General features: G+C 35.4%; 1 protein-coding gene across 2 annotated transcripts; it reads left to right on the top strand.

Moving 5' to 3' along the window:
- The first annotated feature begins 104 nt into the window (after nt 1–104).
- Nucleotides 105–20,973, top strand: LOC142345828 (uncharacterized). 2 transcript variants are annotated; one of them, XM_075398229.1, is made up of 5 exons: nt 105–290; nt 2,479–2,644; nt 7,686–7,799; nt 16,688–18,520; nt 20,538–20,973. In XM_075398229.1, the coding sequence occupies exons 1-5, from the start codon at nt 236–238 to the stop codon at nt 20,773–20,775; spliced, it is 2,406 nt and encodes an 801-aa protein (XP_075254344.1). In that variant the 5' UTR covers nt 105–235; the 3' UTR covers nt 20,776–20,973. The 2 variants fall into 2 exon arrangements, with proteins under 2 accessions (XP_075254344.1, XP_075254345.1); XM_075398230.1 differs by lacking the exon at nt 7,686–7,799 and having other exon boundaries at nt 106–290.
- Nucleotides 20,974–22,442: the final 1,469 nt, after the last annotated feature.

The following is a 22,442-nucleotide window of genomic DNA, read 5'->3' as shown; positions in this document are numbered from 1 at the left end:
AATGAAATTGATTCTACCATAATTGGTGTTAAATTAAAGCCACGTGGACATTACGCAATTAAATTGAGGTAATAAAAGCCCCAGCAGTTAGTTGCGCAATCTGGCAAAGTGTTGTTTGATCATTTTATTTCTTTTTAATTCCCCGAGTTGATAAGTTTGATGCAGATTTGAAAAAGGGGAGATAGAATTGATTCTATTTTTAAAAATTGGTAGTAAAAGTTGGACATTGATTGGGATGAACTTGATCTGTGGCTTCGTGGCTGCACTCTTCTGCCTCTCTACTCTAAGTGGTTAGTACTGTATGCATTATTGACTCCATTGTGACATATTATTATGGAACCTTAGTCCAAAAACGACCGTTATCTCGCAAGATCTTGTAAAATTTATACAAGACTATTGAAAGAATTGATCTAAATTCCTTAGAACAAGGAGTTAACCATGTTCTTGGAAGGTCTCACAAGAGAAGGACTCTTTCGTAAGATCGGTGTTCGACTAGGGAATAAAGTACTTCTAAGTGTAGTTTTGATGCCTGCTGAATCTGTTGGCACTTTTTACAGCTTCAACGCGGCTTATTAAAGATTAATGAAAACTCTGTTATCTCCGTATTTGGGGAATTAAACAAATCAAAGTTATCACCAAAAATTGAATAAAGAAAATTGAGTAGAAACGTAATTGAATGTTTTTGGAACCAACACTCTAACCAAAATTTTTACCGAGCCCTGCATCAAAATAGAGCTAGCTTCAAGATTTTTGTTTTTAATAGCGCAAAGCAATATTTTTTTTCATATCAAAAAATTTGAATTGTATATGGAAGCTTTCTTAGGGCATTTTCACACATTCCTTGAATTTTTGTGGACAATGAGAACTGAAATTGGAGTTGTGATTTTAGTCACGCCGAAGTAGCAAGCAGAAAGCGAAAGCTTACTACTTAAGCGTGAAAGTATAAATTAAATCGAAATAGTCTCTGAATCTTGTTCCGAAATTAAGGACAGAATTTTAAATAAAAATCTTATTTTTGATAGCATTTTTGTCTCTGGTCTTGTTGGTTTCTCAATAGTTGTCCTAAACAATTGCGGCTGTTTGTTGTTGTTTCTTTGTACGACTGCAAAGCCTTGATTGTTTTCATGCCTAATTAGCAGTGATGAAAAAGTTATTGTTCCATCATTTTTTTAATGTGGTAATACTGTTTTTTTTTCAGTCAAATTTTAACTTGTTTTCGCGCTTCGCAGCGAATAAAGAAAAACATCATTTTGTAGCTCAAAGAATCTAGTTTTGAACTACAAATAAAAAATCGGTCGGTTTTCCAGAGGAACGTCGCAATTAACAAATGGAGAAAATTGTACTAAACTTAGTTTGTTAAAATGGAGTTTTGATTTTCACGAGTAAATGTTCACAGTTTCAAGCAAAAAAAAAAATTGACGGCCAAAAATTTTGATTTTTTTTGTTTTTTTTTTGAAAAATAAAAACAATATAGTTATCCACCATTTCGGTTTTCTGCTAATTAAAAACTAACGCACGAGCCAGTCTTTCTGTATCAATTTTCTTTCGGAGAACAAAATAATGGAGACACGCTTTTTCGAAATACTTATAAAGAGCTCAATTTAGAATTTAGTGTCAAAATTACGATTACCGATGCGATTGCCTCAATTATGAGTTAAGACAAATTTGCGAAAACAAAATTTTTCTTTCCGTTTTTCTTTGTATTTGTGTATATATATATGTGTGTGTGTGTGAGTGTGTGGGTTTTTTTTATGTGTTCTTTGTGTGTATGTCTTTTGTGAGGTTTTTGTTGTCTTAAGAAAAAGTTAGCAAATGGTTTAGTTCAAACTTAACAAGTATTTTTCTCCAATTGACAAAAGTTGCTTTCCGATACTCTTAACCATTTCTCTAACACAGCTTAAAGTTATTTCGGCCTCACTTAGAGGCATGTTGGAACATTCTGTGCTACTCGCACGAGTCTTCTTATTTCGATTAATGAAAGAAATACCTTATTTGCTTTCTGTTTACCAGACAATTGTCTCCAGAACAATTTTGCTTCAAATTTAGAAGTTAGCTGAGAGTGATCCCCTCCCCTATACTTCATGCGTTGAAACTTCTAAACGTGAGACTACTTATTATGCAAGGTTTTTTTCTATACCTTTTGACTGAACTACAAATGTACCGAATTTCTCTGATAGCTATTTAGTGTATCGAGAAATTACAAAATGTTTTCTGTGGTGTTTACACTATGTTTTTTTTCAGTGTAAGCATACACTCATATTTATACACTTTGATAGGCACTCTGTTGCCGAAGAAGCGTGAACTAATAGCTTGAAAGTCCCAGTAGGAAGAGGATCGAAAATACTTAGCACATAGTTATCCTTGTCCAATGAAATCATTTTCCAAATAGACTTGTTAAATTGGGAAAAATTTTTACATCAATATAACAAGATCGATATACGAAAAGATAGTCTGATTGTGTTTGTGTGTTTGTTTGAGAGTTCGGGCCTGGCCAGTTAGTGAGTGCTAACAATCATGGTCGCCAGGAACGTGAGGAGATAGTGACGAAGAGAGACACTTCGGAAGAGGAGGAGGAGGCGGAAGAGGCGGTGGAGGAACTGATTGAACTGGTGGAAGAGACCGAAGACCTAGCGGACCACGAAGGGCTAGTTACTCTTTCAACGCGATTAGATTTTGTTTATAAATCTTTCTAAATCGTTCCATTTTCCACTCAAACAACCGGAATGTGAATTTTCTTTGAGCGAGAAATTTGTTGTTGTATACTTGCCAAACAATAGTAATTTTACGGACATAATCGTAATCTGCCCTTTTTTATTTAGAAAGTGGTTTGTCCTCAATCAGGTCTTCAAATCCATCATATATTTTCCCAAAAGTCTTATAGACCAATTAATCAAATCTTCACTTTAACGTTTAACAGATTACCATTTCGGCACCCAGTTCAAACTTGAGATTAAGGATTAATGGGTAAAATTATGAAAATGACAACCTTTACCTGGATTAGAAAAAGAACCAAGATTTGTTTAATTCATTCACAAGAAATTTTGCAAATCTAGTTTGAACTCTTTTTGAGCAAAAAGTTTGTCGAAAAGATTTATAGAACGTGCAGTAGGAGCTTATAGTCACATGCATGCTCTAATTCTCTTTCAGCCAAAGTGAATAAACGGAGACAATTCAGCTGTTCACATGTTTACGCATATGCCTATTTCAAATTTGTGTTATCAGAGATTGTTCATCTGTCAGCGCTATTGGCTTACTGGTGGTTTTGCTACTTTAGGCTAACTAAAGGTTCTTCTATTGTTAATTTCAATCGGTTCGCTGTTTTTGCTGAATCATTGAGTTTGTAAAATTCAGGGCGCTTTGTGCTCTGCTTAGCAATTATATTAGTCCTGCTGGTCTATTCGAATGCGGTTTTTCCTTCTACTGACTTAGCGTCTTTTTTTGTGGTCTGGCTAATCAACTTTTTCTCAAAACGGGATAAACAGGTAAAGCCCGGAAATGGTTAAGTGGCTGAACAGCTCTCTTAGAGCCTTACGCCATACTAGTCTTCGATCATGCGATTCACCGAACTTAAAATTGAGGAGACATAAATTAATGTTATGAAGGGTGGTTCTTAGAGTTGACCCTCCCCTCCCCCCGCCACTCTACCCTCCCACCAATCCACCTCATTCCACCCGTAACCCCGCACGCGCGACCCTTCTCCACGCGCTGACCACCCACCTCCAGCTAAAGCTAACTTCCCTAAGCCGCAGCTACCTAGCTACTAACGAAGCAACCTTACTAATCGATGAGTTGCTAACTGCGTTTTTCTAATGCCATGATATTAAAAATTTATGTTAAATTTTTGTTTTTAAAGAACTCATCATTCGTTGTTTTCGAATTCAGAAAAGTTTAATGCGTGACTCGAAATTGTTCTTTTAAATGAATTCATACTCTTCCACGCCCATCCACCTCTTCGCCCTCAACCCCGCAAGCTCGAACCCTTGGAGGGGACCCCGACACCCACTCCCCCCATTCCACCCCCAGAACTCAATCACTCTTTTGACAATCACTCTTTCAGCCTTAAATCAGCCGCCTCTTCGCATGAAAAGTTCACAATACTTGCAAAATTAAGAAAATGGTACGGCCCTAATTTCCATCTGAATTCGGCAGGCCTCTATTGACTTCGAAATTTTATTTTTATTATTCTAAATGAACACAGACATTGTTTTAGCAAAAACAACTACAAATAAACAACTACAATATACAACAACAAATAAACAACTACACTCATTGTTTCAAAAGTAGTTTAATATTAATAAAATAATATTGATTTTTAAAATTGAAAACAGCTGGGTTAATTTTTTTTTAGGATTCAGTGTTTCTACGACTCGGAGAGGAGTATTGGTTTTCTTAAGGTTATTTTTACCGGAAAAAAGCGCTTGAAAAATTGTTTCGAAAGCAGTTTAATATTTGAAAAATCATTTGGAATTATAAAATTGAAAACAGCTGTTTTAATTTTTTTTAGTATTCAGTGTTTTTACGACTAGAAGAGGAGTGTTGGTTTTTGGCTTTTTTAAATTAATTTCTTGTTTTTTTATGGATCTGAAAGCAATTTTATCAACTATCAGTGCATTTGGCGATTTATTGTTGATTTTTGATGCATTCAATGCCATTAATTAACGTTAGGTATTTTGTTTTATAGAGTTGTACAAATGATTGCCCGATTTTGGCAGTTTTTTGTCTAATTTTTTTTTCTTTTTTGGATGTAACTAATAGAAACGTCTTTATTTGCACTGGTAGGGACCCCTGACAGTGCAATTAAATTTCATTTACCAATAATTGAATGATTTTGTGTCGCTCAGAGTTTAAAATTCTGCAAAGTTTTTGTTATAATTTTTTTTTGCAAAATTTTTTATTGTTTTCATTCTGAACCTTGTTTCTACATTTTAATCTATATAAGGGGATACATTCGCATTTTTCTGCTAAATAAGGAAGTTTTATTTTTTCTACTTCATTTTTTGCGATTTGATTTTTAACTCTCAATAATTAAGAACTAGTCTTTCTGTTTTTTTAAAAGTTTACAATACTTGCAATCTTTTAAATCTTTTAAATCAGTCTTTCAATCAAATCCTTGTCTGTGGATGCCCTTGTTTATCTTGACGTTATTTCAAGTATAAGAAAAGTGTTAACTATTTTTTTTATCGTATTGCCTCTTAATTTTTTCATTGTTTCAAAAGTAGTTTAATATTATTAAAATAATATAGATTTTTAAAATTGGAAACATCTGGGTTAATTTTTTTAGTATTCAGTGTTTCTACGACTCGAAGAGGAGTTTTGGTTTTCTTAAGGTTTTTTTAACGAAAACAAAGCGCTTGAAAAATTGTTTCGAAAGCAGTTAGTATTTTAAAAATCATTTGGAATTATAAAATTGAAAACAGCTGTTTTAATTTTTTTATTATTCAGTGTTTTTTACGACTCGAAGAGTATTGGTTTTCTTATGATTTTTTTTCCGGAAGTACTATTCGTTCAGACGGCGTTTTTGACCTAAAAGCGAAAGAGAGTAAAATTGTCGTATGCATTTTTTTTCTGAGCGAGAGAAGTGTTTTGATCATTCGCTTCGATCAGCGAATGACTTTTGGCCTTTGAAGAATGCCGCATATAACTTTTTTAGCCGTTTCTCGTCCAACTGACCCGGATTTTTTTGCTTATAATTCAGTTTTCTGTGAAAATAGGTTCTAATAGACGCTGTTTTGACATGTTAACCTCTCGAATTGACATCACAATGTTTTTGAAAGTATAATAAAGTTTTAATTTTTAGATGAGCACATATGTCACAATTTTTTAATTCATTTTTGGCTCTTTTAAATTATTTTCTTGTTTTTTATGGATCTGAAAGCAATTTTAGCAACCATCAGTGCATATGGCAATTTATTGTTGATGTTTGATGCATTCAATGCCATTTAATAATGTTAGGTATTTTGTTTTATAGAGTTGTACAAATGATTGCCCAATTTTGTCAGTTTTTTTGTCCATTTTTTTATTTCTTTTTTGGATTTAACTAATAGAAACGTCTTTATTTGCACTGTTAGGGACCCCTGACAGTGCAATTAAATTTCTTTTACCAATAATTGAATGATTTTGTGTCGCTCAGAGTTTAAAATTCTGCGAAGTTTTTGTGACATTTTTTTTGCAAAATTTTTTATTGTTTTCGTTCTGAACCTTGTTTCTACATTTTAATCTATATAAGGTGATATATTCGTATTTTTCTGCTAAATAAGGAAGTTTTTTTTCTACTTCATTTTTTGCAATTTGATTTTTAACTCTCAATAATTAAAAACTATTCGTTCTGTTTTTTTTTTCAATTTTTTTTTCTGTCTCCACATTATAGCATGTATCATTCTTTTGTTTTCTTGAGACCTATAGATCTAATCAGCTCTGCTTTTATCAGTTGTTAAAGATACTTTAAGTCTTTTTTCTAGATTTTTAATTTGTTTGTAATTGATTTCATTTGACATAGCGCGGCACTGAGAATTTGCTTGAAATGCCGTTTGGACATGTTGACTGATAATTACTTTCTTCAAATACAATTGGGGTCTCAGTTTTTATTTTAAACAGTTTTTTTGCCTCTGCATCATATTCTGTTTTTTGTCTTTTTGTTGATAAATTTTATGGTTTTTCAACTATTTTGCTCATATTTATTCTTAACGCAATGTTTGGCCCATTCTGTCTTTTTTTTTCAAAAAAGTTATTTGTAACTAAAGCCTGGACTAAAGCCTCATGATTGTAGGTTCTATTTACTAATGCAAGTTTCTTTTACTACAGAGTTGTCTTTTCTATGCAATTTGAAAAAAAAAATTGAGACATTTTGAACAATTTTGTCCTCATTTTTTCTCGTTTTCCTCAGAAGAAAATGCTCGTAAGCTCATTAAGGCTTGGCTGACTTTTTGTTGTTGGATAACTAGTTTTCATTGCACGAAACAAAGGGTTGTCTTTTGTATGTGTACTTGTTCTACATGAAAAATGAATTGAATCATTCGAATTTCTCATTTTATTTTCCAGCAAATTTTGTTTTGTTCTTTGACTTAATACAGCTGTTTTCTCGGCATTGATGCGTTCTGCATGAAGATTTTAGCTATTTGAGAAGCCAGTTCTTTCGGGGATAAGACTTCGAATCGTTTCCGGAATTCTTCCGGTTTTGTTTTTGTATTGGATGTTTTTTCTATCACAATTAAACCATTGTATTTTATAATTGGTCAATTTTCCTGGGTCTAGGAAATAAACCCACGCGGAAAAAACCCACTATTTTAGACAGGAAATAGAACCCCACGGAAATAAACCGCCTTTTTTAATTTGAATTTTGGTCGTGATATTTGATGAAAAGACGTGAAACACTTACAAAACGTGACTATGAAAGATTCCCTGTTGTTTATAAAAGTTTTTCTAGCAAAATTTTTTATTGGCTTTTGGTGGGTCATTTCTGCAAGTTTGTTAATTGGTTTTACTATGAGCTTTTGGTTGCGCAAATGTTAACCTGATTTAAGTTTCACATAACTTTGCTTAAGTGTTGTAGAAGTTTTTTCTTTGCAATGTTTTGATTGAAAGAACCATAGTTTGTCGTTTTTTAATTTCCAGTCGTCGGTCTTTATAAAAGAACTTATTGACACAGTGGGAATTGTTTGATTACACTTAGGGGGAGTGTAATTTAGACCGGCTAAGCGTTACGACTGGAACGCATTCTCAGGATACATTCCGAGCAACATTCTGGGTGCAGTTGGCAAAAGGAATCATCAACACCAACAACATAAACGACCCGAGAAGAGGTCTGTCTCATGTCTGCATCCGTTTACATGTCTAGCATACGCATACTAATCTTTGTTTAACATATTGGGCGATTTAACTTTTTCAAGTTTATTATTTTTCATCAGGTTGGTGGAGCAACCCTTAATTAGACTTCGTTGTTGCACTGATGGAATTGATCAAGTGTTTGCAGTTGGTATTCATGATAAGCAATAGAAACAACTATTTAAATAAAATTTTGGTTGTTCTTGATTGGTGAAATTTGTCCCCTCCCGAAAGGATGGGCACAGCGCGGAATAGCAAATTCGTTCCTGGAATGAGAGGTGATCCACATGAGCTGTACCAAAAGTTGACCATAATTAAACACAACAATATTTCAAATACACAACTAAGGCAGACTGACAATAGCCCTGAGAAATGAATATCAGTTTCATCCCCGTAAATCTCGATCAGCTTTTGCACCTTTCCTTTCAAGCTCTCATACTTTTCCTTCTTTGGGTATTTGTGTCCGGATGATGAATTCAGAAAGTTTAACTTTTGCACCGCAGCGACTTTTTGCAAATTGGCCAAAAGTTTCCAAATTCCGGGCTGGGATCCGCTGAACACGGCTTATCCCATAATGACAGCCCACAACAGCATTAATTGTTCTTGCAATACCCTCTATGGCTGCGTCTCTTTGATTCCAGATTTGTGGGGGGATATAAGAGGAGGGTTCAATAGTGGACCCTTGATAAAATTTGATTGGAAATATAAATAAAACTCGTCTATTATTTCAATAACGAAGATATCTAAATGCTGTTGATCTGTCACATTAGTTATTTCCTCGACAATCAATTCAAAAGATTTTCCTCATTCTTTCGAAAGCTAGAGCAGGGATCATTTTAAGTGCCAGGGCCACTTCATGGTTGTCTCACACCAGCTTTTTCAATCCAAGCTCTCCAATTATCCTAGCAAATTTTTGTGTTAAATGGAAATAGCAGTCCGATAGCATTGAAGCTGGGTGGTGTTTTGGAAGGCATTTCGAGCAATTCAAGGCAGTGGTAGTCTTATTTACTCTTTTAACATAAAACTCATGGCCTTCTACAACCAATATTTCCTTGCTATGTAGGAAATCGTGAACTCAAAGTCGGAATTTATCATTGTGATTTTAAAATACAATGAAACAAGAAATGTACTGTGGTTCCATCCACTTTTCAATTGCTTTCAATTGCCCCATAAGGGACTAGATGAGACAACTAATTCACTAATTGTTTCAGTTTTGCTGTAAACTATTTAGTCGTTAGCTTTTTTCCCCTGACATTTATGTGCCATGATTTTACAAAATAAAATTGGGGTGAAATGACCGAAATGTGAAAAAGTGTTCACAACTAATTCATTTCACACTGACTTTAATCTCTATTAATTAGACTAAATAGAATTGATTGAGACCTAATTACCCTCAATTATAGAAAGCTTAAAATGGGGGAAACAAAATAGGGGCTAAAAATCGGTGTTAAAATATAGGGTGTTTACAAATGGTGGTGAAAAAACAGGCCACCACAGTTATCACTTTATGTTAACTCTTTTTCTGCGGTTCTCTTTTAGTACTGTGGGGCTCTATGTATTAATCGTGTTTTTTTTTCATGATTTGCAAAGAGAACCCTGGTAATAAAAATTAAATATCTTGAACGATTAATAAATTGGAAAAGGTTACGCATATTTTTGCAATTTTTGGATTTTTGAATCAAGATTCGTGCAAGATTGATTCAAAAGCCTGCAAAAAATTTGCCAGGAAATTGGAAAAACTATGCGTTTTTTGAATAGATCCCGATCTTTTGCTCTCGCAAATTTCATTTTTTTAATAAAAACTTTTGGTTGTGTTGTTTATCAATTCAATTTCAAAACAAAATAGTTTGCTTTTACCGCCAATGCGTGAATAGGGTGGACTTTCAAGTGTTTCGCGAGGCAGGAATTTTCGTTTTCGATTTGCGTTACATTTAATTTGCAGCTCAGATTTGTTCTTTGAAAACTTGTTTTTTTTCGACATAGCCTTATGACATTGCATAGTGTTTCAAAATGAGGTGTCAGAACTTGGTGTAAAAACACACCATATCGAGACTTCTAGCGACTCTAATTAATTTCTAGTTCTATAATGTTTTCTCCTCTAAATAAATTTAAACTCTAATTAAAAGCAAGGCGTCAGCAAGGCGTCGAAACTGAATGTTAGAGGAACTGATGTTTGGCCAACTGCGCGAACGGGAGAAAGTAAGGAAGTGAAGTAAGGAAAGTGAATGAGTAGCGGAAAGAATGGGAAACATTGTCACCAACATAGTCAGGATATATTTGATCAGAATAAGAAGCCATGTCCACTAACTGTTTAATTTTACACTTATTTAGCACCATGAGGCGTTTTCGTGGGAGAAATGATTCCATGAGATTTTAACATTGTTTATTCTTATTTTAGAGGAGATTTCAACACGATTTACGGTCCTACGGAAACCTAAAGGGTTCGTGTAGTTCTGTATAAACTTTTACTAAGTAGTTTTTATAATTTCACGACAATGACCTTATTTAATATCTATCCTATAGCTGAAAACTTTTTTGCTACAGTATCGTTTTTCCCAAAATCTTCCCGGTAGTTGATGCAGGAAGCAAAAAAACTAAAAGTTTGCTTTCATTCTGATGCTTCAACGGTGTTTTTTCTGAGTCTTAAGCAGATGGACTCAATTGGGCGCTAAATTGTAACATTTTGATAGAAAAGGTCACAAAAATAAACAGCAAATATTTTTTGCTGAGGTAATTTCTGGTTACGAATGTAGTTCCTACAGTTGTTGGACTCTCTATTTTTTATAGCTGTGGGCATTAGTTGCGGTTGATATTGTATAATTTTGCTGACGTAATGCCGTGTTTATTATAAGGGGGCCAAAATTACTTTCAATTTTTTCATAGATAAATATCTGAGCCAGTCACATCTTTTTTTAAATGGAAGCAATCATTTCTAATTGATCACAATCGTGTGATACAATATTACATTTAAATATTTATTATCACCTCAAAATTTATTGATGGAAATGGGCAAATCGGGACTTGTGATTTCAGTTCAACCGGGCTGTGCCTATTAGTTGTTATTCCATCTGAATTAATAATACTCCTAATATTTTTGGCCCAAGAAAGCAATACTGAGTAAAAAATTTCTGGGTTTATGTAACCTTGTTGTAGCCAGTCACAGTTTTTTCTCATTTTTTTGCTAGCAATGATAATTTGTGACAGAGACAAATTAACTGTCTAATTTCTGGAAAAAGAGAATCTGGAGCCATTGTTAAAAATTGTCTAAATTTTCTCCTCATGAGAACTATAAGGTTTTGACGGATTTTTGGTTTCTTTGGACCCAATATCATTCTTTTAGGTAAGAAGTACCTCTCGCATTTTGTGTATTTAGTCACTGGTTGCCTTTCATTCTGATTAATATCAACAGAATTTCAAACCTGAAACTCGCACATTTCTTTGTCCTTAAAACCATAAAATATTTTTTACCAATTTTACGGATACGCGTTTTTCGTTTATTTACAAGGTATGCCTGGCACATCAATTTATTTGGCCGAAACTGTAAAAATCGCATTTGAAACCTCAAAAAAATTTCCCAAAATTGTTGAAGTTTCGAAATAACATATCTTGCTGTTTGCCCAATTTGCAAAGAGTCAGCTTCTGAAAGGTTGAGAATTCTAGACACCAGTTTTTAATGAGATTTTGCTCAATATTTGCAAAAAACTAACTGCTAGAGGTTCCAGATTGGGTGTTCTTTTAAACTTAAATTTGTTTTATTTGCACACTCACCAACTCACACTTTAACTTGGCGGTAGGACCAAATTCTCAATGCCAAAGTATCCATTGTGCCAATTTAACTATGATGTACCAAATATTTCGCCCTATTGTTGAAACTAATCGATGAACTATTTAGCATAATAATGCCTGTGTGAGGTAATTTACGAGGTGATGAATAATGTTTGCCAGGCTTTACATGTAACATTAGTTCACTTGGTCTTGCTTCGCGGGCCCAGGCTAGGCCTCAGAGGTACATAACGTGAAACCGTCGAAACTGAACTTGAGACCAAATTAGCCGCTCAAGTTCGACAAAGCATGAATGTCGTACCAAACTCTAATATCAGATTAAACAAAAATGATTAAGGATAGTTAAGTGAGATTTCTTCTATTATGTATTTTAGCACATTGGCTATATTGAAAAGTTACCGTTCAAATGGTAATCGGGGATTAGTATACAGATTCGTGACAGCAATGATTTTTGGTCTTTATATACGCTTTTCTTCCAAAGTAGGTTTAAAAACGCATTAAAATACTGGAGCATCGTTAAGAGCTGATGTTTAAAATTTGCTGCATCAGACGTTGTTAAAAACAATATTAGACCACATGTTAAGAAGGTTTAAAACAGTACATACCTCTAATGGTACTCTAATGAATTTGCCGTCCTCTAAGAGGAGTACTCGAAGAAGTGCACAAAGAAAATAGAAAATTTTCAGGTCGAAGCTTGAATACTTTTGGTAAGAACTTTGACATGAGTGAATTCCACAGCTTGTAACCACGCATCTGCTTTCAAATTTTATTAGAAGTAGATCTGTTAATTCCGTGATGGCGGAGTGCTTTCATTGTTGTCTCTAAATTGGAGTTTTCATGCTAGATTTTCAGAAACTTCAAAATTAAAAAGCAAAATGTTTGGAGTTCAATCAATTCAAGCAGTCAAGAAAATTCGCAATTAATGGTATTTTTCAAAAGTGCGAAGTTCAATTTTGGGAAAAGCAATTCTAATTTCGAGATTTAGGTGACAATTAGTTGATTAGTCTGGATCTATTTTTTCCAAACAAAGCATAATTCAAGCTTCAAAGTTTGTTTTGAAAAAGTTTTAGTGCTTCACGGCCGTAACTTGGTATTTTTTATTTTAATGATATTCTCAACAAGGAAATTCTTAACAATGTTGAGCTAATTAAAGTTTTTGTCTTTTTTACTTCCTTTATATGATTGAATGCCGCTCACCATTTGATTCTTTTCCTCTGGTAAAAGCAGACATTCTGTAACCATTTGTGTTTTGAATGCTCGCATTTTCAAATGCAAGCACAGGAGTTTAAGCACAGAAGTTTTCTTCGACAGATGTTCTAAGTTATTACGGAAAGAAAATTTAAGAACTCACTCAGTTTTGCTTATTAATAGCCGCACAGCGATAGCTGGGGCTATTATTGGCCTTCTCTTGGTTTTTTATTTATTTCGTCGTCAAAATTTTTGTTACGACCATATGAGGTCACAACCACTTCAAATCTGCTTTTTGTTCATTCGTTCATAAAATTTCAACTGAAGTGCGCGTGTAACGTCATTTTTGCTCTTAGTGAAGCGAGTTTTTTTTGTTCATTCGCGTGATTAAATTTTTGGTCACACGTGACTTACCTCACTCTCAAAATTGACTTTTCTGCGTTATAATTAAAAGAGATAAGGTCAATTGAGTGCTTGTCACTCTAATTGAAGGTTATTAAAAAGCAGCTAATAGAAACAGCAATAAATTATACAGATTCTTAATCAAAATTTAACATCTCAGCCCTCTATGAAAAGAGTAAGTTTCTTTTTTGGTCTGTCTTTTTTACCTTCTTTTTGAGACTACAGATCTACAAAGCTATTGCGGCTATTTTCTGGCAATTTGGCAGCTGTTTTGATAGGTGGTCTAAAACAATTAGAGAGTCACTTTTAATGCCTCACTAATTAGTGTTGGGCTTCCTTTCAGCGCGGCTTCGCTTGCTCTTATCTCTCGCCGGTGCACTAATCAGTTCGACCAAGCACAAAGGACTCTCTAACTAATACTTAAAACTGTGGCCTTGTCAATGTTTTCCTTAAATTTTTATACAAATTTAAATTTTTAAAAACATCTTCAAAATTCAAAAGAACAGTTTGTTATTAAAGTTTTTGTGGCTTTTTATTTGTCAGCTGGTTCACACCAAGAGCAAGTTTTAATGAGACCAGTTGCGTAACAACAGTTGCATAAACTTACCGATGAAATAACACGTTAACGCCTAATTACTACGGTTTTTGACACTCATTTATTACCATTGTTACTAAAACAGTGTCGATAAAAGAGTGTGTTAAATTCGTAGTCGAATCACGGAGGTGTGTCTTTAGCAGTTATGCAACTGTTGTAATCACAACGAGAGTTAACTAAAAGCTTTACCACGTGGTTGTTATTGGCCGCTCGAAGTTAATCAGCAACTTGGCTTCGCCTCGAATTTGCCTCGGCTTCTCGATAGCGCTGATAACCCTGTGATAACGTACTTTATTAATAGCCGCACAGCGATAGCTGGGCCTATTATTGGCCTTCTCTTGGTTTTTTTTTTATTTCGTCGTCATGATTTTTGTTACGACCATATGACATCACAGCCACTTTTTGTTCCTTCGTTCACGCAATTTCAACTGAATTGCATGTGTGACGTCATTTTTCGCTCTTAGTGGAGCGATTTTTTTTTGTTCATTTGCGTGATTAAATTTTTGGTCACACTTGACTTACCTCACTCTCAAAAATGACTTCCTCTCTTTGAAATTGACTTTTATTTACTTTAATTCAAAGAGATAAGGTCAAATGGGTGTGTGTCACTCTAAATGAAGGTTATTTGCGATCAGCTAATAGAGGCAGCAATAACTTAAACAGATTTTTAATCAAAATATAACAGATCAGCCTTCAATGAAAAGACGAATTTTTTTGGTCTGTCTTTTTTAATGTTTTTTTAGATTGCCGATCTACGAATCTATTGCGGCTATTTTCTGGCAATCTGCCAGCTATGTTTTGAGATTTTTACATGTCTTGTTTATATAGTCATTTAAGTTTGAGAGGTAGATCGATGTGTGTAGTGAATTTTTGCACTGATTCAGGTCTCACAAACGATTGGAACACCACATCCTTGAAGAAATCAAACGAAGTGCACTTGAAAAAAGTTGATATTTCATTGAAAAAATGTTTCTTTATTTTTTAGCGTTATTGCTTTCAACAGTGACTCTGTATTAATACTGTTTCAAACCTCCAAATTTATTAGAAGTTAAGAAGTTTGTAACAGCCGTACTTTTTTAAGCCCTTTTTGGTCGATCGATATTTTTAATATGTTATGCGCGATACAAATGTATCAGTCAAAAGCAAGTGAAACGCTGAGTCCATTCATAAAAGGACATTTCTAATGTAATTTTTCATACATTTTCGGAGATTCTATCAATTAATTGTGTAATCTAACAATGACCTTTTCTGTAAGCTTGTATTACATCCCCCGCCTATTTGTTTGAAATAATGGCTCAAACCAAATGAAGTAGATTCGGGTGTTCTGCAAAAAAGATAATTTTCATGTTAATTCATTAAACTAAACAGGTGATGAATATCCTATTGGACAATTTTAGGCTGTTAAATTGAAATTTTGATTATTTCGAATTACTATTCTTATTCTTCCAACGTTTTTTTTTGAAATCGGGTAATTGACATTGGTCATTGGGCAAGCCTTTGCTGTTTTATAAAAATTTTGATCGATCGATATGTTCGATTTGGCTTCAAGAAGTTTTTGGAAGCTTTTTCGCGCCTCAAGGTCACTCGTGTAGTACTTTATTTTGAAGAATTTCGTAATTATTTTTCAGACATTATCATTTCCTCCAGAAAATATCAAAATCTAATTTTAGTTATTTGAAAACTGAATAATAAATAATTTTGTTTTTGAAAAACTATTCAAAATTTTAAAAACTGAGGTTAATAGAAACTTAGTTCTATTCATAGTCTATATATTTCATAATTTATCAGGGATATAGTTTTTCCATCATGATGTATTTTGTGAAAAAAGTTTTCTTAGATTAATTTATTTTTTGCCTTTCTAACGCTTAATATACTCTACTGACCGTTTTTGTCATTTGGGCTTCCACAAATTTGTTTCAGAAATATATAGTAGTGTACTGTATTTAAAGCTGCACATGTTTGCAAATGATTAAAAAGAGGATGAGAAAAGTTAAAAATAGTTCGCTTTTGCTTCTCATGTAATGATAACCACATCACCTCTATTAGTTCTAAATGCAAATTGAAGCATTAATCGTGTTTTCAAAATGCAGCGACACAAAAATTGCCTCCATTTTTTCCTATTTCAATTTTTTCAGGGCCATCGAGTTTGAAGGAGTCGAACGTTGATGCGTAGGGATCAGACGCATCCATCAGTTTGAGTGGGAAACAATAGTTTGTGTTTACTCCTTTGATTTTAAAAGAGCTGCGCCTACAATACTAGAACTTGACGAAAAATTTCAATTTTTCATTTCAATTTATCAGTTTTTTTTTCAGTTTTTGGAAACATATTTTTTGCTGCCAGATATATCAATAATCATTCTGGGGAAACTTAGCATGGTTTAAGGACGTGACAAACCTAAGGCGAGGCTCGGAATTTATAATTATATTTTTATAGGGATTTAAGTTGAAAGCTTTTTGGTCAACTGAGACCTGAGTTGCAGGTTTTTCGTATGTTTGTCCGATCGCATTTTTCTGTCCGACCGTGTATTGAGCTTCCTTTTCGTGAAGTGGATGTCCGGTCATATTTTATGCCGATAGGATATCTATACTCAAACTGGACGGTTGGAAATTGGCGAATTGAAGATAATGCGCGTAAAAGAAATGAACTTTTATTTCAAACTTTTCTACTACTTCCATTTATTTTTTTAATATGAAAGGAACAAGAGCGTGACATTGTAACTCATAATGGCCTGATGTTTCAATTTAAAAGTGCATACTTAACTTCAGGACATAAATCATGTATAAAAATGACGTGGAACTTCAGTTGCGAATGCGCATTACCAAAGTTTTGGTACTGAATGACTTTTTGCTCTCTTCAGAAATTGTCAAACAAATAACAATTATTGTGTTCTGTTTCAGAAATAGTGAAGAAAAGCGAGGAGGAGGTTTAATCGCCGCATTAAAACGTGCAGGTGGTTTGATAGGCCATCTAAAACGAAGTCATCATGATGACGATGAAAAACGAGCAGGTGGGCTGCTGAGCGAGTTAAAACGAAACCATCATGATGACGATGAAAAACGAGCAGGTGGGCTGCTGAGCGAGTTAAAACGAAACCATCATGATGACGATGAGAAACGAGCAGGTGGGCTGCTGAGCGAGTTAAAACGAAACCATCATGATGACGATGAAAAACGAGCAGGTGGGCTGCTGAGCGAGTTAAAACGAAACCATCTTGATGACGATGAGAAACGAGCAGGTGGGCTGCTGAGCGAGTTAAAACGAAACCATCATGATGACGATGAAAAACGAGCAGGTGGGCTGCTGAGCGAGTTAAAACGAAACCATCATGATGACGATGAGAAACGAGCAGGTGGGCTGCTGAGCGAGTTAAAACGAAACCATCATGATGACGATGAGAAACGAGGAGGTGATCTGCTCAGCGAGTTGAAACGAAACCATCCTGATGACGATGAGAAACGAGGAGGCGGTCTGCTTAGCGAATTGAAACGAGATCACTTTGGAGATGAAAAACGGGGAGGTGGTCTGCTGAGCGAGTTGAAACGAGACCACGATGAACATGAAAAACGAGGAGGCGGTCTACTGAGCGAGTTGAAACGAGACCACGATGAACATGAAAAACGAGGAGGCGGTCTACTGAGCGAGTTGAAACGAGATCAAGATGACGATGAAAAACGAGGAGGTGGTCTGCTCAGCGAATTGAAACGAGACCACGATGATCATGAAAAACGAGGAGGCGGTCTACTGAGCGAGTTAAAACGAGATCATGATGACGGTGAGAAACGAGGAGGTGGTCTGCTCAGCGAGATGAAACGCAATCATGATGACAATGAGAAACGAGGAGGCGGTTTACTGAGCGAATTGAAACGAGATCATGATGACGATGAAAAACGAGGAGGTGGTCTGCTCAGCGAGTTGAAACGAGACCATGATGACGATGAGAAACGAGGAGGTGGTCTGCTCAGCGAGATGAAACGCGATCATGATGACGATGAGAAACGAGGAGGCGGTCTACTGAGCGAATTGAAACGAGACCATGATGAACATGAAAAACGAGGAGGCGGTCTACTGAGCGAATTGAAACGAGACCACGATGAACATGAAAAACGAGGAGGCGGTCTACTGAGCGAGTTGAAACGAGATCATGATGACGATGAAAAACGAGGAGGTGGTCTGCTCAGCGAGTTGAAACGAGACCACGATGAACATGAAAAACGAGGAGGAGGTCTACTGAGCGAGTTAAAACGAGATCATGATGACGATGAAAAACGAGGAGGTGGTCTGCTCAGCGAGTTAAAACGAGACCATGATGAACATGAAAAACGAGGAGGCGGTCTACTGAGCGAGTTAAAACGAGATCATGATGACGATGAAAAACGAGGAGGTGGTCTGCTCAGTGAGTTGAAACGAGATCATGATGACGATGAGAAACGAGGAGGCGGTCTACTGAGTGAATTGAAACGAGACCACGATGAACATGAAAAACGAGGAGGCGGTCTACTGAGCGAGTTGAAACGAGATCATGATGACGATGAAAAACGAGGAGGTGGTCTGCTCAGCGAGTTGAAACGAGACCACGATGAACATGAAAAACGAGGAGGCGGTCTACTGAGCGAGTTAAAACGAGATCATGATGACGATGAAAAACGAGGAGGTGGTCTGCTCAGCGAGTTGAAACGGAATCTTTATGGCGTTGAAAAGCGAATTCCAGAGTCGCCAATTGTGTTTAAGAGGTTTGTTAATATCACCTCAACAAATTATTGCAAAATATTTTTAACCCTTGCTATATTGTGTTTGCATAGTTTTGCGGTCAATGGTGTGAAAATCTTTGATTTTTGTTGGAATATCTGTGTTCTAAAATTGCGCTACAGAGAGGCTTGTTTCACTCCGGGGCAATCTAATCCTTGGGCAACTATTTTGCAGCTTGCAGTTTTTGTCTTCTGGCACGGTTACATATTTGCTTGACTTTATAACCAAATGTATTCATTAGTGTGAATGGAACACTGAATTTAAAGAGCTGTTAAAACTCTTTAATTTGTGTTAAATGCGAAGATTGCCGTAAGGTCACAGCTAAAATATTGTGTTTTGTCGCATTCGTGGCTATTTTACATTGTTTTTGTCCATTTATGGAGTCAGATTGATATTGGATACGTGTCGTAATCGTTTTTCATCAGTGTTCCCTATTCCAGACCTAGACTTATGAAAACGCTCAAATAGTGTAGTGGGGGTGAGTGTCAATGTTGACCAAAGTTACCCAGTCGAGCTTTTTAATTTCTTAGTTACAGTCCTGCAAAAGTCTTTTCATGGGTTTCTTTAAAGCAAAAATCCTTTAAGATGACTTTTTGGGTGAAGCATGGTCTTTTCATAGGCCTTTTGGGTCGAGCTTGGTCTTTTCATGGGTCAATTAAAAGTCTTCATAAGTCTGCTTCTTTCGTTTGCTGCTGGACAAGGTTGAAGTAGCAACGAAGCAAGACTAAACAGCATTGCACCACTGCAGTCTAACTTAAAGCACACTTGGAAAACTGTCAAATGTTAAGAATTTCTGGAAATCTTAAGATACGACAATCTTAGTTTTCTGGAATCTAGAATTTCTGGAAATCTTAAGATACGGCCTTAATTGAAAACTGTCAAATGTCTTAAGAATTTCTGGAAATCTTAAGATACGGCAATTATGGCAACTGGACTATGTTTCCACATTACTTGATTTAATGAAAATAGGTAGCTTAATTGTAATGACCTTCTTCCCAGTAGCCACAATGAAATTGTGGCTTTATTCAGTTATCTCCCTTCCAAAATTAAGAATTATGACTTTGATTAAGAATTAAAAATTAAAATAATACACATTTGACAGATCAATGGTTCTTCAGAATAGCAATTTATGAGGAGCATATATGCTGACTACCTTATAAGCAATAATGAGCTATGAAACCTCACGTAAAGTTTTTGAGGCAAAAATTCAGACTAATGCAAAGACTTTGGCTCGGCCATAAATTCACAAGAGATTTGACCCGGTCAAAAAGACCCATGAAAAAATATTTTGGATTTATTCTGTTTTGGCCCCACAGCTTAGTGGATTTATATCTTTTACGCCTCTACGTGCTATTTTTTTACATGGTAACGTGCTATATAACAACATATATTTTGTAACTGGGTGGCGTAAACAACACTGGGGGGAGAACAGAATAGATCCGATGTTTTTTGGCTTATGATTTGAGTTTTGGTCGACGCAATTTTTGCTCTTCAATAATTTTGTTCGAGCAAAACTCCATCTCAACTTTTTGAGTCGAAAGTAGCAAAGTTTGTGTCGAGCAAAGCAAAAGTGCAGCGTAAATTTTTAGATGGAGCAAGTGTCCAGGTGCTAAATAACGTCTCGAAAAATTCTTTTTGCAGCTCTTTTGGGTCCACCATGGTCTATTCATACCATTTTTGGTCGCGAATAGTCTTTTCATAGGTCTAGGTGTAGACCAGGGTTCTGTCTTTTGGCGAATGTTGCTAAATGGCTCAAAATTCTATCTTTTTGCGGTTAACTTAAAACCGAACTAAACTTGCTAATTTGACGATATCGGAAAAATATAATTACTGGGCTTCTAAATTGAAATCCCTCCCATTAATACCAAAAACTCAAAACGACACATTACAACATGAGCACAAATTGCTTTTTTTTCTTATCAAAAGCCGAAAATCAATATCAATTAACTGCTCCGAAAGCAAAGTGTTTGTTTCTTCACAAATTCAAATTTGTATTTTTAGAGGAAAAAACCGCCAGCCCTCGAAAAGGGGTGGAAATGGTGGATCTCGTCGACAACCCGCGAAAAGGGGTAGAAAACAAAATGAGTCGGCTCGTCGACAGCCAGCTAAAAGACCTGCCCCGAAGCACAGGCTACGACAGCCTACGAAGCGGAGAACGATGAAAAATCACATGAGACGATCACAAAGAAAGTTTGACATCGATATGGCTGGAAAACGATCAGAGGAATTGGTGTCTTGAAGAACCCGAAGTGGAAGTTCTCTGAATCAATTACTCAATGATCAAAAGTTCCAATTTATATTTAAAAATAATTGTACAAAAGTTAATGCACCCATGAGTAAGCTGAATAAGACACTTTGTACAAAGGCAGTTCATTGTCAGTTATTATTAACTTAACAGCACCATTCAATTGATTATGTCAAATTTTTGCAAGCATCATTGCCATTTTCAAACCAATCGAGTGTCTGCAGAATTTGCAATATAGCCAGATAGTAACAAAAATTCCAAAAGAATGAGTTTTTTATACACCTTTTTACCTAGTCTAAACCTGGAATTGTGAAAAGACCTAATAATTCCAGGTGGGGGGAGGTTATATTGAATTTAAATACACGGTCGAGGACCCTAGTTAAATTCCAGCTCAATTCTTTTCATGGGTCGAGTAAAAGTCTTTTGCATAAGCACATACAGAAGCAGCACCGTTGCAAGACTACAAGACTAAACAGCATGGTACAAGAGCAGACCCACTTAAAAACCAGTTGGAAAACTGCCAAAAGAATTAAAAATCTTTGCGATTCTTAAGGTAAAGAAGTTATCGCAGCTGGACTAAATTGCCAAAATATTGAGTGAAACTAGGTAGTTCAATTGTAGGGGTCTTCCTATTAGCTATGATGAAAATATGGCGTTATTCAGTTTTTTTGTTGGTTCTAAATCACAAAAGATGACAGCATGCATGCTGACGACGTTGTAAGTAATAGTTAGCAATAAAATTACACGTTAAACCTTTATTTGTCCAGAACACGTTTTATTGTCCAATCAATATCCAAGACACGTTATATTGTCCAGCCAAAGTCAAGGCCGGTAGTTTTCGTTCCAGCCAAAGTCGAGGACATCTCTTGAAGTCTGTCAGCACATCTGTCAAGGACAGTCTTTTCATGCCTTAAATTGGTCAAGTTCGGTCTTTTAATGATTCCAGGGCTAGACTAGGGTACCAGCAAACAAAGTCCCAAAAGCATTTTTAACAGGTTTTTGATATCGAAAAGAAGTTGAAGTAGGACTGTTCAAAAATTCTTTAACTTGATGATCAATTTATAGAGTAGAACTTTAAGTTAAAGAATTTTTGAAGAGTCCTACTTCAACTTCGTTTCGATATCAAAAACCTGTCCTTGTATAAATGGATCATCAACTAAATGAAGGGTTCAGGCGTGAAATCAGTTCAACACAAGGCTCGATTGAATGGATTATGATCGGAAAACGTTGAGAAATGACAACGAACTTGCTTATTACAACTAATTTAATCGATAGAAATAAGTCAGTTTGTTAAATTACTCCCACACTTCAATTCAGAATGCATTCGGGGATTCGTTTCTGCTACAAAAACCCATCCACTCAGGCTTTCAATAAAGATGAAAACTTCGAAAGCGGCCACCTTAAATTGATCTCCCTAATTGTATGAGTTAATGAGCAGTTGTATTGAACTACCTGGTTTGTTTTTATTTCTATTGAGAACTTTCAAACCCGATTCTTTAAAACACTTGATATAACTTTTATCAACAAAATTCTGCTTGTTTCTAAATCGTCTCTAACAGATCAGTAACAAAGGGCAATTATGTCAAACCCTATGATATAAATTTTATATGAAGGCAGTGGTGGGTCATCAAGATCAGACAATCAAGATCAGTCCTTCCATT

Source organism: Convolutriloba macropyga, chromosome 9 (genome assembly GCF_964194025.1).
Source record: "Convolutriloba macropyga chromosome 9, txConMacr16.3, whole genome shotgun sequence".
Classification (NCBI taxonomy): domain Eukaryota; kingdom Metazoa; phylum Xenacoelomorpha; order Acoela; family Convolutidae; genus Convolutriloba; species Convolutriloba macropyga.
The sequence above is the reverse complement of the archived record's forward strand: the minus strand, read 5'-3'. Positions and strand labels throughout refer to the sequence as shown.

Coding starts and splice junctions, on each gene's coding strand:
- LOC142345828 (XM_075398229.1), top strand. CDS start 236: ATGAACTTGATCTGTGGCTTCGTGGCTGCACTCTTCTGCCTCTCTACT. Junction 291..2,478: donor CTGCCTCTCTACTCTAAGTG/GTTAGTACTGTA, acceptor TGTTTGTTTGAG/AGTTCGGGCCTGGCCAGTTA. Junction 2,645..7,685: donor GACCTAGCGGACCACGAAGG/GCTAGTTACTCT, acceptor AGTGTAATTTAG/ACCGGCTAAGCGTTACGACT.